General features: G+C 36.9%; 1 protein-coding gene across 1 annotated transcript; it reads right to left on the reverse strand.

The window, feature by feature from the left end:
* Nucleotides 1–6,278: 6,278 nt before the first annotated feature.
* Nucleotides 6,279–8,429, reverse strand: LOC143575950 (uncharacterized). Its single transcript, XM_077060182.1, has 3 exons — nt 7,936–8,429; nt 7,280–7,828; nt 6,279–6,930 (listed from the first exon to the last, which is right to left on the reverse strand). Exons 1-3 carry the CDS (start codon nt 8,427–8,429, stop codon nt 6,279–6,281), a joined length of 1,695 nt encoding a protein of 564 aa, XP_076916297.1.
* Nucleotides 8,430–13,001: the final 4,572 nt, after the last annotated feature.

Below are 13,001 nucleotides of genomic sequence, written 5' to 3' on the forward strand. Positions count from 1 at the left end.
GACGGACGGTTAATCAGGCATCATGTAGTGGCGTTGATAGCAGAAAGACAAGGGTACATGCACCGATCAGCCGGTGTCCCGATGATTGAGTGCTATGTGCCTTATGTCCAAGGCTTGATGCAAAACTACTATCGAGCCGGGGGTCTCACCGGAAGCAGCCTCTCTATCCTTATGGGGTAGAGGTAAGGCTGTCTACATCTTACCCTCCTCAGACCCTACTATAGCTTTGCTATTGGTGGGATATACTGAGTACGATGATGATGATGATGATGATGATGATGAATCTGAATATGAATTCAAGTATGTTTACGAATCCAGTTACGGAAATCCTAAACCAAAGAAACAAGCAAAAACTAAGAAAATGTGAAATAAAGTTTTTACCAACCTCACTTAACTGGTCAGACTTCCTTGACAAGCTAATTGACCTTGATTTAAGATATTACACGCGTCTCCATTTGCAGGATGTGCATCACTAGTAGAATTCTCATGGTATCGAGATCAAAGAATGGGTTCTAGACAAGCACGCTTGCGCCATTTTGCCATGTTCTTTCTTTTTTTAGGCTTCTTTAAACATTTGGCTGCATCTGGCTCCAAAATTGTATCAGACCTGCCTCAAGCAAAAAAAAAAAAAACCTTAAATCAAGGTCTAATTCTAGTAAGACAATTAGGGGAAGCATTGTTATCAGTTCAGAAAATTACTTAGAATAAGATTGGTGTCTAATGACTTGTCTACTAGAAACTTGTGCAGGAAATTTTTCTGCATAAAAACATTTAACACTTTCATCAGTGGAATTATTACATATGAATCACATTCACGAAAAGATAATTGATTCATCAATCTTTATGCTTTCTGTTATAAACCAAACCTTATGTGCCTCTAATTGCCAATACTCTACCCAAGCAGTCAGTATATCCAAATCTTGATTTGCTTCTTCACAACAGATTTTATCTACAACTTGTAAAATATGAAAAATGACTTTTGGTTTATTCCACTAGAGAATTACAAGCAGTACAATACCAATAATGGTTGTAAAAATCATGCATAAGTGCCGGTTACTGGCTAGTCGGTACCCCTCACAGACTATTCGCTGATTAATCGTTATTTGGCCAAAATTGGCCAAAATTGAAAACTTTCGATATCACTTTTGGTATATGTGTGTGTGTGTGTATATATATATATATATTGCGTATTTGAAAATTTACATATAAATTCCAATCCGTGTAATCACGATTAATCCCTATAAATTCCGATAATTAGTTAGTCCCTTACCCACTGCGGCACCGCCCAACTAGTGCATAGAGAATTCTACAACGGCAGTTACCTTGTGGATTTTTAAAAGGAAGGGATTTCATGTAGTATATGTGGGGTACTCTACATTAAACCGTATCATCATCTTGGTTGATGTCACATACTCTGCAGATTCACACATCCAATAGCAATTTAGGGGTTTCAGTAGAAGCTAACAGTTCTTTTAGCTCCAACTCTGCCTCTGCGTAAAACTTTCTGCTACAGTTAAACTGATAACTTCCTCAAGAAAGAGGTACCCGCACGTGCTTAAAGAAAAAAAAAATCACCCTTTCCATTATAAGGCCTCAAAAGTGCTAGTTTTATCAACAGAATGTATGAACAGACGTCATCTATTTTTTTTTCTAAAAAGAAAAATTACAAGGAACTTGTACATAATAAGAACACAATACGACGACTTCAGAAACCTCGTTCTCATGTTTCAATTCGATTCATTAGATGTATCATCTTAACCAGACTAGGAGTATTCACGTGACTGTTCTCCATGTTGATCCACAGCTACATTTTAAAGAATCACGAAAAACGGTGAGTATGTCCACGAACAATAAACGATAAACAAAAGACTGAAAGAAAGGTAAACAAGCTTAAGTGAATAATATCCAACCTTCCTGACATCCTCAAGAAAAGCTTCAAGTGAACCACCAATTGTGCCATAAAGCAATCGTATGTCAACAGTCGGAAAATCAACAGATTGTCGTGATGCAGATTCAAAAACAACCTTAATAACCCCATCAAATTTTAACTTGTTCCCAAGAAGGTTAGGAAAGTTCCTTTTGCTTCTGCACTTTTTCATGATTAATATTATATAAGAAGCTCGTGTGATCTTCTTCTTATGTTCACATCTAGTGATAACTGGTACATCAGATTGTGCTCTTCTCAAAACACCAATCACATTCCTCTGTTTGGAACAATAATAAGGTCATTGCATACTCCATCAAAGATTAGCCTGTCTTAGAAAGCGAGAATCACAATAACGAAAAAAGAAAAATACTTCAAATTACATGTAAATCAATACCTTCGTGAATCTACGGATACATCAGCAATTTTTAAAGTTTAAATAACTGGTTAATGCAATTAAACCGTAATCGAGCTCATAATCGGGGAAACGATCTATCGTCTCCAAGTATGCAAAATCTGATTCAGTTTTTTAGTTTACAAGTAAGAGATCATTTGAGATTCATCATGATTATCAATCAAACAGTCTCGAAGTCAGAAAGTGCAACGATGGCATATGAATGAAAACCTAGCTTTAATAAAGCTAGCAGATAGCAATCATTGCACATATGATACCAAACAACATGATCAAAACATAAAGCTAGGGATTGAAAGACATGCATCAATAAACAAAAATCAAATTACAAGGAGAAAACTGCATAACTTATTATTCCGCTTCATAATCCATAACGACTTCATAGATATCTTCTCAAATCTACCATTATTTTCTGGGATAAAGAATTATTATTTTATTAAGGCAGCAACTTACACGCCAACAAAACATGAGTGACCGGTTAAAAACATAACATAAAAGAAAAAAAAACAAAGTTACACGGGTTAGGTCATATTTAATGGGTGTGTGACTATGTGAGCGTGAGTGAGGCTCGGCCACATCGGCACCACACTCACGGAACACCACAACGCAGTTAAAAGAATTAATTCCGAAAGATTTTGAATCCACGTGTGAACCGTTGTTTATAGGAAAGAACGATTTGAGTCTAGATTGGTTTTAGATTGAAGTGTCTGTTTTTAGAAACGATTCCGAATGATATTTGCCACTCGCCATGTTTTCTGGATGTGAACTAACGATCGACATGATTTTTTGGTTTCGATTATTGGGTGTGATCATTGAATTTTGTTTTCTTTGATTTTATGTTGAATGCGTGATTTATTTGATGATGGGTTGTTTTTGTGATATTTCTTCATTCCGTTTAAGGTTATGTTGAGGTAGATGTGTGGCACACAAAGTTTGACCGGATAAGAAATGAAGTTTTTAGGGGAAATGCTAGGGCGGCTAGTATATCAGATAAGATAAGGTAAGATAAGATAAATGGAGAAAGATTGAAATAGTTTGGCCATGAGGAGGGCGCATGAGACAACGGTCAAAACAATGGAAACCCTCACTACGGACGGGAGGGGGAGGAGGAGAGGCTGACCCAAATTTACTTGGGATGGCCGGATTAAACATGATTTACTCAAGTTACTTCTTAGATAATATTGCCGGGGATAGAAGTTCATGAAGACGTATGACTATAAGTTCGTTAAGACTTATGATTATGAAGGATTAGGAGTTCGTGGAGGAAGCTCAATTTGTATCACTTTTAAATATGTTCGATCAACACTCTTGGTCAAAGAAGAATGATTTGTAAGATTGGGAATTTGAAGATCAAAACGAATTTGTGATCTAACAAATTAGGTATTCAATGGAAAAAAAATGCTTTCGGAGGCTTCATGGATAACTAGATGAAATAAAAGTGATAAAAAAAATAAGAACATCTTTGTTTTGAGACTATATTGGTAGGCTACTAGGGCTAGGCCTCTAAATGAACAAAAACAAAGGCATGTTCCTGTACGTTCATTTAACTTTAATTAAAAACGAACACTTAATCAAACACATATTTTGTGTTCGTGTTCGTCTATCTAAAAAATGAGCATGTTCGTGTTCGTTCATTTAACTTTAAATGAAACACGAACACTTAATCGAATACATATTTTGTGTTCGTGTTCGTTTATTTAAAAAATGAATATGTCCGTGTTCGTTTATGTTCGTTTGTTTAAAATCTAAACGAATAGTTCACGAACATAAATAACGTAACTAAACAAAGATAAACAAATAGAAATGAACATATGTGGATGAATGCAAATGAACACAAACAAACATGAATGAACATATATGTACGCACTTGAATGAACAAAAATAAACAAATATAAAACCAATAAGTAGATAATTCTTCTAGATAATGTTTAATTATTTGCTCTTAATATGTAAACGAACATAAAGGAACATAAATAAACGGACATATATAAACGAACGTTCACGAACATAAATAAACAAACAAAACATGTGTTCATGTTCATTCGTTTAATTAAACGAATACAAATTTTTTGTTCATGTTCGCTCGTTTATTAAATAAACGAACATAAACGAACTTCTAGTTGAACAGTTCACCAAGCGTTCGGTTCGTATACAGGCCTAACTAGGGCTAACCTAAAGGGTTGGATGCCTCGTTCATAATGTGCCCATTCTACTTAAGATAACCGAAAATTGTTTAACCATGTATTTAACCATTGTGCAGTTGCATCCGCGACTTGGAAGTCAGTTCTTGCATGGTTACAATTAACCGGTTCGAGCTCAATGAACCTGAATGGATTCCATGCTTGGCTAGATCAGTGTCGCATAACAAAGAAGAATAAATTGGTTGTGGAAGAAATCATATATTCTTCTTGGTGGGTGATATGGAAGATTCAGAATGAAGCCATATTTAAAGCCAACGATTTGAAGTCGGTGCTTATTTATTATTCCAACCTACACCTTTCGTTTTTATGGATTGTTACTAGAAATAAATAAAATAATAACTATCCAGGACTAAGTGGATTCAAACCCCACTTATTCTGTAACTTTGTCTTTGTGATGCTGGGTTAGCTTTTTTTTAACCATCATCTTCTAATATAAGCCTTTGTTGTTTAAAGTAAAAAAAGAATTAGGAGTAAGGAACTTTATGGGAGACTATATTTTTGTCGGACTTTGCTTGTTATTGTCTTTCAGTAAATCTGCCTATAAGTTGTTCTATACATATTATACATGCTAAATAGAAGTAGAATCTAGTTGGTTTAAGAAATTTTCTTGATTTTATAAAAATCATATAAGAATAAGATCAAGGTGATTCTTTTTTGTTTGAAAAGCTTTACGACTATCCTCTTTTAAAAATTGAGTCCAATATAAGTAGTCTAAGATCGACAACATGCGTGAATAGTTGTAGTACTGGCAATAAAGTTTTTATACAATTATATAACAATGAATGTTTGAACCCAATTGAATTAGACAAGAAACGTTGGTTTTTGTGGCTACACTTAACAAAGTGTGTTTAATATGTCTAAAAGGCTGCTTGCAAATGGGGTATGCTGGTAATTACACTAATGGGTCAACACATGCGGGTTAGCAAACAATGAACTGCATTGATCTTGGTTGATGAACAAAAAATGGTATTGATTTATCATTAAAGGGGACTGATGTTTTAAATGATTGTAAATATGTATCATTATTGTTGTATTTTGGCTTGCAACTAAGCTAGGTACGATGAAGTTTACAAGACAACATATCAAAGTTAATGTAGTTCCTACAAGCTAAGTTAATAGAGAAATGTAATAGAGCTCCTACAAGCTAAGGCAGACCCGTCTCTGAGAATGCTAAAAAAATTAGGCCTCGTGCGAGACAAATTTTGGGCCTCCTTATAATATAAACTCATCAATTAAATATCAAAAAACCATAATACGAATACAACTGTTTTAAAATAAAGCTGACATATTTCTTAAAATAAACAAAACAAAACTAGTGTATCAAAACGATGAAACTTAAGTGAATTTTGAGGCTCTCCTAGCGTTTTGGGAAGCAAAGCTCTCGATCAAGTCTTTGTAGTCCATACTTTCTAATATTTTGTTTTCAATAGATATCAATGCCAATCCGTTGAGTCTTTCTTGCGACATTGTCGATCGTAAATAAGACTTCAACAACTTCAATTTTGAAAAACTTCTTTATGCCGACGCCACCATTACCGGAATTGTCAAAAGCACTTTATATGCATTTATAGCGTTAGGGAAATGACCAAGCCACTTGATATTATTTAAAGCATTAAAAGGGCTAACAATGTGACTCGGTAAGAATGTCTCAATTAGCTTCAACTCCAAATAAAGTTCATTAGCATCAACGTCCGACTCTTCTTTATATTTCAATGCATCTTGGAGACGATAACAACAAGACTTAAAGATATTTTTCATCAAGCGTCTTCAACTTTTCAGGAAACAAAAAACCAAATATTTTTTCGAATTTTTGGTATTGATCGAATCTTGTTTTAAGAGAAACTATAGCTTGATCAGCAATGCGTAAAAAGTAATTTACTTTAAAATCCTCCTCGGGTGAAAATGTAACTTCTTCTACGCTTGAAGTCTCATCAAATTGTTTTTTCCTATGTATCACACGCTTTTGAGGGAATCCCACATCGATACCCATTTCATTGGCAATTTCTCTAGCTTCATCAAATGCCTTAAACAACCCCACTTCTCTATAATCCTTGAAGTAATTAATCAATTTGTCCACTTCATCAATAGCAACATCAAGAACCACATCGTTTGATTGCAACTTTTTGCTCACCACATTCACGTTTGATAATATTTCATACCAAAGGACAATTTGTACCAAAAATTCAAATTCACCAACTTCATACTTTTCTAGTGACTTAGTTTCACTTTGAATTTTAGGATCTTTATCAGAGTCTCTAACTTGTTGCAAAGATTTTCTTACATCTACAAGTTGAGTTCTAATAGGATTAATACTATCTACACGAATTTCCCAACGAGTGGTAGACAATGACTTAAGAGTTAACCCTTTAACGTTCTCTTTTAAAACTTGCCACCTATTAATGGAATTGGCAAAGATAGTATAAATCCATTGTATTGTTCCAAAAAATTCTCTAGACTTAGTAATAGTGTTAGCCATGTCACATAGTGCAGGATTAAGACTCTGAAACCCACAAGCACTATACAAAGCTCTAGGATTTTTTTTCCAAGAATCTCCTTTGAACTCCACTATGTTTTCCTTTCATGTTTGCTCCATTATCATAGCCTTGACCACGCATATCATACCAAGAGACTCTAATTCCTTAAACGTAACTTCAAAAAGTCCTTTACCGGTAGTAGCATCAACCAAAAAAACCTAAAAAACATTCCTCAACGGTCACAGAATTAGAGTTAAAATTGACATACCTCACAATTATGGACATTTGTTCTTTGTGACTTGTATCGAGGGTGCAATCGAGTATTATGGAGTAATACTTTGCTAGCTTCATCTTTTTGATGACTTCTGTTTTAATTTGATGAGCTAGTAATTGTATAAACTCATTTTGAATATTATGCCCAATACAATGTACATGGAGTTCATTACTCATGATACGCCGCATATGGTCTTTCATAATTGGGTCAAACTCTTCCAACATCTCAACCAACCCCAATAAGTTTCCGTTGCTTTTTTTATACAGCTTCTCATTTGATCTGCGAAATGCTAAACCATTTTTAGCAAGAAATTTGACAAGAGCAATAATTCTAAAAATGGCCTCTTTCCAATAATCTCTTTCTTTTTTAAATTGATCATATGCCACTTTATCAATTGTTTCGTTGCATTCCAACCTTTGACGCATTTCAAACCATTGATTCATATTCTTGAGATGCTCAAAGCTAACCTCATGCTCTTTTAGAGCCTGAGAAGCATGTTTCCAATCCTCATAACCTTCACTTTCCAACCCACCTTGCATATGCCTTTGTTTAAAAAGCTTACAACAAAACAAAAGAGTTTGTCAACCTCTTTCCAATACACAAGCCATTCTCTTTCGCGTGTCTCCTGATTTGATAGGATTCTAGTATACATAACTTTAGAAAATCGCCTTCCATGTTTATCCACAGAACCTTTATCGATAGTCAAATCTCTTTTTGGACCTTTCTTAACCAATTCATTAATCAAGTTAGGTGTAAGCCCGTCCCAAGTTCTAGGATCAAAAATATCAATAAAATTAGCATTAGCATCATCTTCACCCACAGTAGCTTCATCTACACTAGCATTAACATTATCTTCACCCACATTAGCTTCATCCAAATTAGTTTCACCCACATTGGCTTCATCCACATTACCTTCATCTACATTAGCATTAACATCATCTTCACCCGCATTAAGTTCATTAACATTAACACCTTCTTCACCCACATTAGCTTCATCCATATTAGAATTAGAACTTTGAGGTAGTTTTGAGAAAAACTTATGTATATGGGGCCCTTTGTCATTCTTTGCTTTTTCTTCCTCTAGCTTCTTCTTTTTACGATTTTGGGCACCGGAGAGGTATTTATATTTGGGAACGGGAGGCATGATTTCTAGACAAAAAAAGTATTCACTAATAATATCCCATGATTTATGTATTTGATTATGTATTTTTGGATAGTCAATATGCTAATTTAGGTTACAGTTTATCTCCTCAATTATAGGAGATTCTTAGGCTATTTATGTATTGTAAATCATCACGGTAAATCAATTGAATCAAAGGTTTCACATGGTATCAGCCTAAACTTGGTGATCCTCTCCTTATCCTTCACTAAAACCTTTCTTCTCCGGTAACCCACCATGTCTGACGCCTCTTCCAGCAGCGTCTCATCCATCCCTCTTCAAACTCTACTTCATCTTTTATCTATTAAACTATCCACCACACCCTCTCTTATCCTTTCAAAATCTCACTGGTTATCTTGATGGAAGCCTAACCCCTCCACCTGCAACCATTATTGTTGAACAGAAGAAAACTCCAAACCCTGCCTTTATAACCTGGAAAGAAACTAACTAGAAAACTTTACTCTTGATACAATCCACTCTCTCCGAAGAGGCAATGACTGAAGTCATCGGACTTACCACCGCTCAGCAGGTGTGGCAAGCCCTTGAGGCTGCATACAGCTACAACTTGTTAGAACATATGCATACCCTACAGGATACTCTTCGTCAAATGCAAAAGGGTTCCTCTACTGTAGTGGAATATGGCCTAAAATTTAAACTTATCTGCGAGCAACTCGCGACCATCGGTCATCCAGTTCGTGAAAATGAAAAATGTCATTGATTTCTATGTGGTCTCGGATCGGCTTTTGAAACTTCTCTATTACTCATTGGGCTCTCCCCCCACCTCTAATATTTCGAGACTTGTTGGCCAAGGCGGAGAGTCATGAACTCTTCATGAAAACTATTCATGCTTCTTCACCACCACAAGCTGCATTTTTTGCTCTTTAGCACCGACACACCGGTTTCTATAAAAACACTCGTGGATCTACTTCCTCATATCGGGGACGGTCACAAAAATTTGGCATGGGTCGTGGACGTGGTCGTCACACAATCACCTGTCAACTTTGCTAAAAAGAAGGTCATGATGCTTCTTCTTGTTCAATATTAGCATCCTTTGCTCAACATGCTCCTCCTCTTGATGCACATCTTGCCTAAGCCTTTCAGGCTCAGTGTCACGTGAACGGAGACTATCCGGATTGGACAGCCGATTCCGGTGCAACTGCCCACATTACACCAAATACTCATGATCTTCGTCTACCATACACAAATCCGGGTAATGTTTCGGTCACTTTTGGAAATGGTCAATCCCTTCCTGTCTCTAAAATTGGTAACACCTTTATCAATAACAACCTTCCTTTACAAAATGTCCTTGATGTTCCTCACCTGACCAAACGTCTACTTTCTATTAGTAGACTCACCAATGACTTCCCTGTTGATGTCCTTTTGTCTAATAATTACTTTAATATTCAGGATCGAAACATGAAGGAAGTGCTAGCACGGGGAACGTAAAAATGGTTTTTATATTCTTCGGGAGGAACAAGAAGCATTTGTAGCTTCTATGTCATCACATCATCTTAAAGCTTATTTTGATAGATGGCACAACAGACTTGGTCACGTTTCGTTTGATGTTATTTCCAAATTACATAAAAATGGTCTTTTATGTCTTACTTCTATATTACCTAAAACAGGACTTTGTTCGTCATGTCAATTTTCAAAGTCACATCGTTATCCTTTTACTTGAATCCCAAATGTTCATCGCATGTTTTAGATTTAATTCATTGTGAACTTTGAGGACCCGCACCGATTATATCTACCGATGGTTATTTGTATTATGCTATATTTGTTGATGACTATTCCCGGTTCACGTGGTTTTACCCACTAAAATCCAAGTCGGAATTTTATAACGCATTAATGGTTTTTGTACCATTTGTGCAAAATCAATTTGCTTTCAGTATTAAGATTTTTCAAAGTGATGGTGGCACCGAGTTCATAAATAATCGTGTAAAGACACTGTTTCAACAACAGGGCATTCATCACCGTCTTTCTTGCCCGCACACACCCCCACAAAATGGGCGGGCCGAAAGAAAGCATCGACACATAACCGAAACAGGGCTAGCCATGTTATTCAACTCTCATGACCCAGTCAACTTATGGATCGATGCTTTTACCTCACAACTTTTATTATAAATCGGCTACCCTTGATTACAAGTCCCCATTTGAAGTCTTTTTTTGGAACACACCAACTTATGCAAATTTCAGAAGTTTTGGATGTCGGGTCTTCCCTTATTTACGTGACTACGCCAAACACAAGCTTTCTCCTAAAAGTGCTTCGTGTATTTTTATTGGTTATAGTCCAAAATATAAGGGGTATCGTTGCTTGGATCCGATTACTTCTCGCATATATGTTACATGTCAAGCGCAATTTGATAAAGACGTGTACCCCTTTCGTGGACATGTCACACCGGTAAATGAAGCAAAATTGGTCTTCTCAAATTTTGACGAGTCCATCCCATATCCATCACTTATGTTGCCCACTAACAAAACACCTTAAACTCACAACTCAACCAACTCAGCAACCCAAACCCATGGCCCGACATCTTGTGTGTTGTGTCAAGTACCCACTGCCACTATTCCAGCCCAACCAGAATCTATCATACCAGCCCAACAAAATCCCCCACTCCAAACGAACAACCCTCACCAACTCCACAAGCCAAAAACAAATCAGCCCATGCCACAAACACCTCACCCCAACAACCTCCACCCACAGCCCCACCACCAAACACCTCTCTTCATCATATGAACACTCGATCGAAATCCGGTATTTATAAACTCAAACATTTTGCAAACCTCTCCTTTCTTTCAAATAGCATTCATTATGCTCTTTTTGTAACTCATGATCCTAAAGGCTACAAATCTGCTGCCAAACACACTAAATGGGTAAATGCCATGAAAGAGGAAATGCTTGCTTTGCAAAACAACAACACTTGACAACTCGTACCGCGCACGGTTGATTCCAACGTTGTCGGCTCAAAGTGGATTTATCGCACAAAATACAAAGCTGATGGCTCCATCGATCGATACAAAGCTCGCCTTATGGCTCAAGGTTTTACGCAAATTCCCGGACTGGATTACTTCCACACTTTTAGTCCGATTGTTAAAGCATCTACTGTTCGGGTTGTTCTTGCTCTTGCCACAATATATGGATGGCCCCTACATCAATTGGATGTCAAAAATGCCTTCCTAAATGGAAATCTCACCGAAACTATATACATGGAACAACCACCCGGCTTTGTAAATCCACAACTTCCAAATTACGCGTGTCATTTACAAAAAGCTTCCTACAGTCTTAAACAGGCTCTAAGGGCCTGGTTTCAACGACTAAGTACGTTTCTTACTACTCGCGGGTTTCATTGTAGCCAAGCCGACACATCGCTCTTCGTCTTCAAGCGCGATAATACACTTCTATACCTGCTTGTTTACGTTGATGACATCATTTTAACTGGAAATAACCACTCGTTTATACGGGAATTTATTTCTCAACTTCATAAAGAATTTGCTATTACAGACTTGGGAACTTCGGGGTACTTCTTGGGTCTTGAAGTTACGCACACTAAATTGGGATTATTCCTAAGTCAGGCAAAATATGCCCATGACATATTGTCTCGTGTAGGTCTTTTAGATGCCAAAACGGTGGTTACTCCTCTTGCCACCTCCGACACTTTTATCTCTGATGGTGTGCCATATCATGATCCCACACTATATAGATCCTTGGTTGGTGCTCTACAATATCTCACCATCACTCGACCAGATCTATCGTATGACGTAAATCAAGCAAGTCAAAACCTTCAGTCGCCCACTACATCAATCGGTTAAGCGCATTTTGCGATATGTTAAAGGAACTATTTCCTTTGGCTTGACGTTTGATAGACAAATTACCACCACCTTGGTCGGTTACTCTGATGCCGACTGGGCTCGATGTATCGAAACGTGTCGGTCAACATATGGTTATTCCATCTATCTTGGTGGAAACCTTGTATCATGGAGTGCCAAGAAACAGCCAACCGTATCCCGATCTAGTTGCGAATCCAAATATCGAGCTATGCCAAATACCACCGCTGAGATCATATGGATTACACATCTCCTTCGAGAGCTGCATGCATTACCTCCCGATCGACCTACACTACTCTGCGAAAACAAAAGTGACATCTTCTTGAGTCAAAACCCCGTGTCTCATAAGCGAGCTAAACACATTGACATAGACTACCACTTTGTTCGTGAGTTAGTTTCAACTGGGCGACTATTCACGAAATTTGTTCCTACCAATCTTCAGGTGGCTGATATTTTCACGAAGAGCTTACCAGGACCTCTGTTTGAACGTTTCCGCTCCATGCTTCATGTTGGTCCAACACCTATTCGATTGACGGGGGGTAATAATATTCCATGATTTATGTAATTAATTATGTATTTTTGGATAGTCAATATGCTAATTTAGGTTACAATTTATCTCCTCAATTATAGGAGATTCTTAGGCTATTTATGTATTGTAAATCATCGTTGTAAATCAACTTAATCAAAGGTTTCACATTCACCATTTAGTATTACTAGCAAAAAAATAACAAA

Source organism: Bidens hawaiensis, unplaced genomic scaffold (genome assembly GCF_021521415.1).
Source record: "Bidens hawaiensis isolate Kalapana, Puna unplaced genomic scaffold, B.hawaiensis_p1.1 tig00027815_1, whole genome shotgun sequence".
NCBI classification, from domain to species: Eukaryota; Viridiplantae; Streptophyta; class Magnoliopsida; order Asterales; family Asteraceae; genus Bidens; species Bidens hawaiensis.

What these genes read in the sequence shown, in the direction of transcription:
- LOC143575950 (XM_077060182.1), bottom strand. Translation starts at nt 8,429, where the DNA reads ATGCCTCCCGTTCCCAAATATAAATACCTCTCCGGTGCCCAAAATCGT. An exon ending in AGGCGATTTTCTAAAGTTAT is followed by an intron (nt 7,829 to 7,935) that starts GTATACTAGAAT and finishes TTTTAAACAAAG; the next exon opens with GCATATGCAAGGTGGGTTGG. An exon ending in CAAATGTCCATAATTGTGAG is followed by an intron (nt 6,931 to 7,279) that starts GTATGTCAATTT and finishes TTCCATTAATAG; the next exon opens with GTGGCAAGTTTTAAAAGAGA.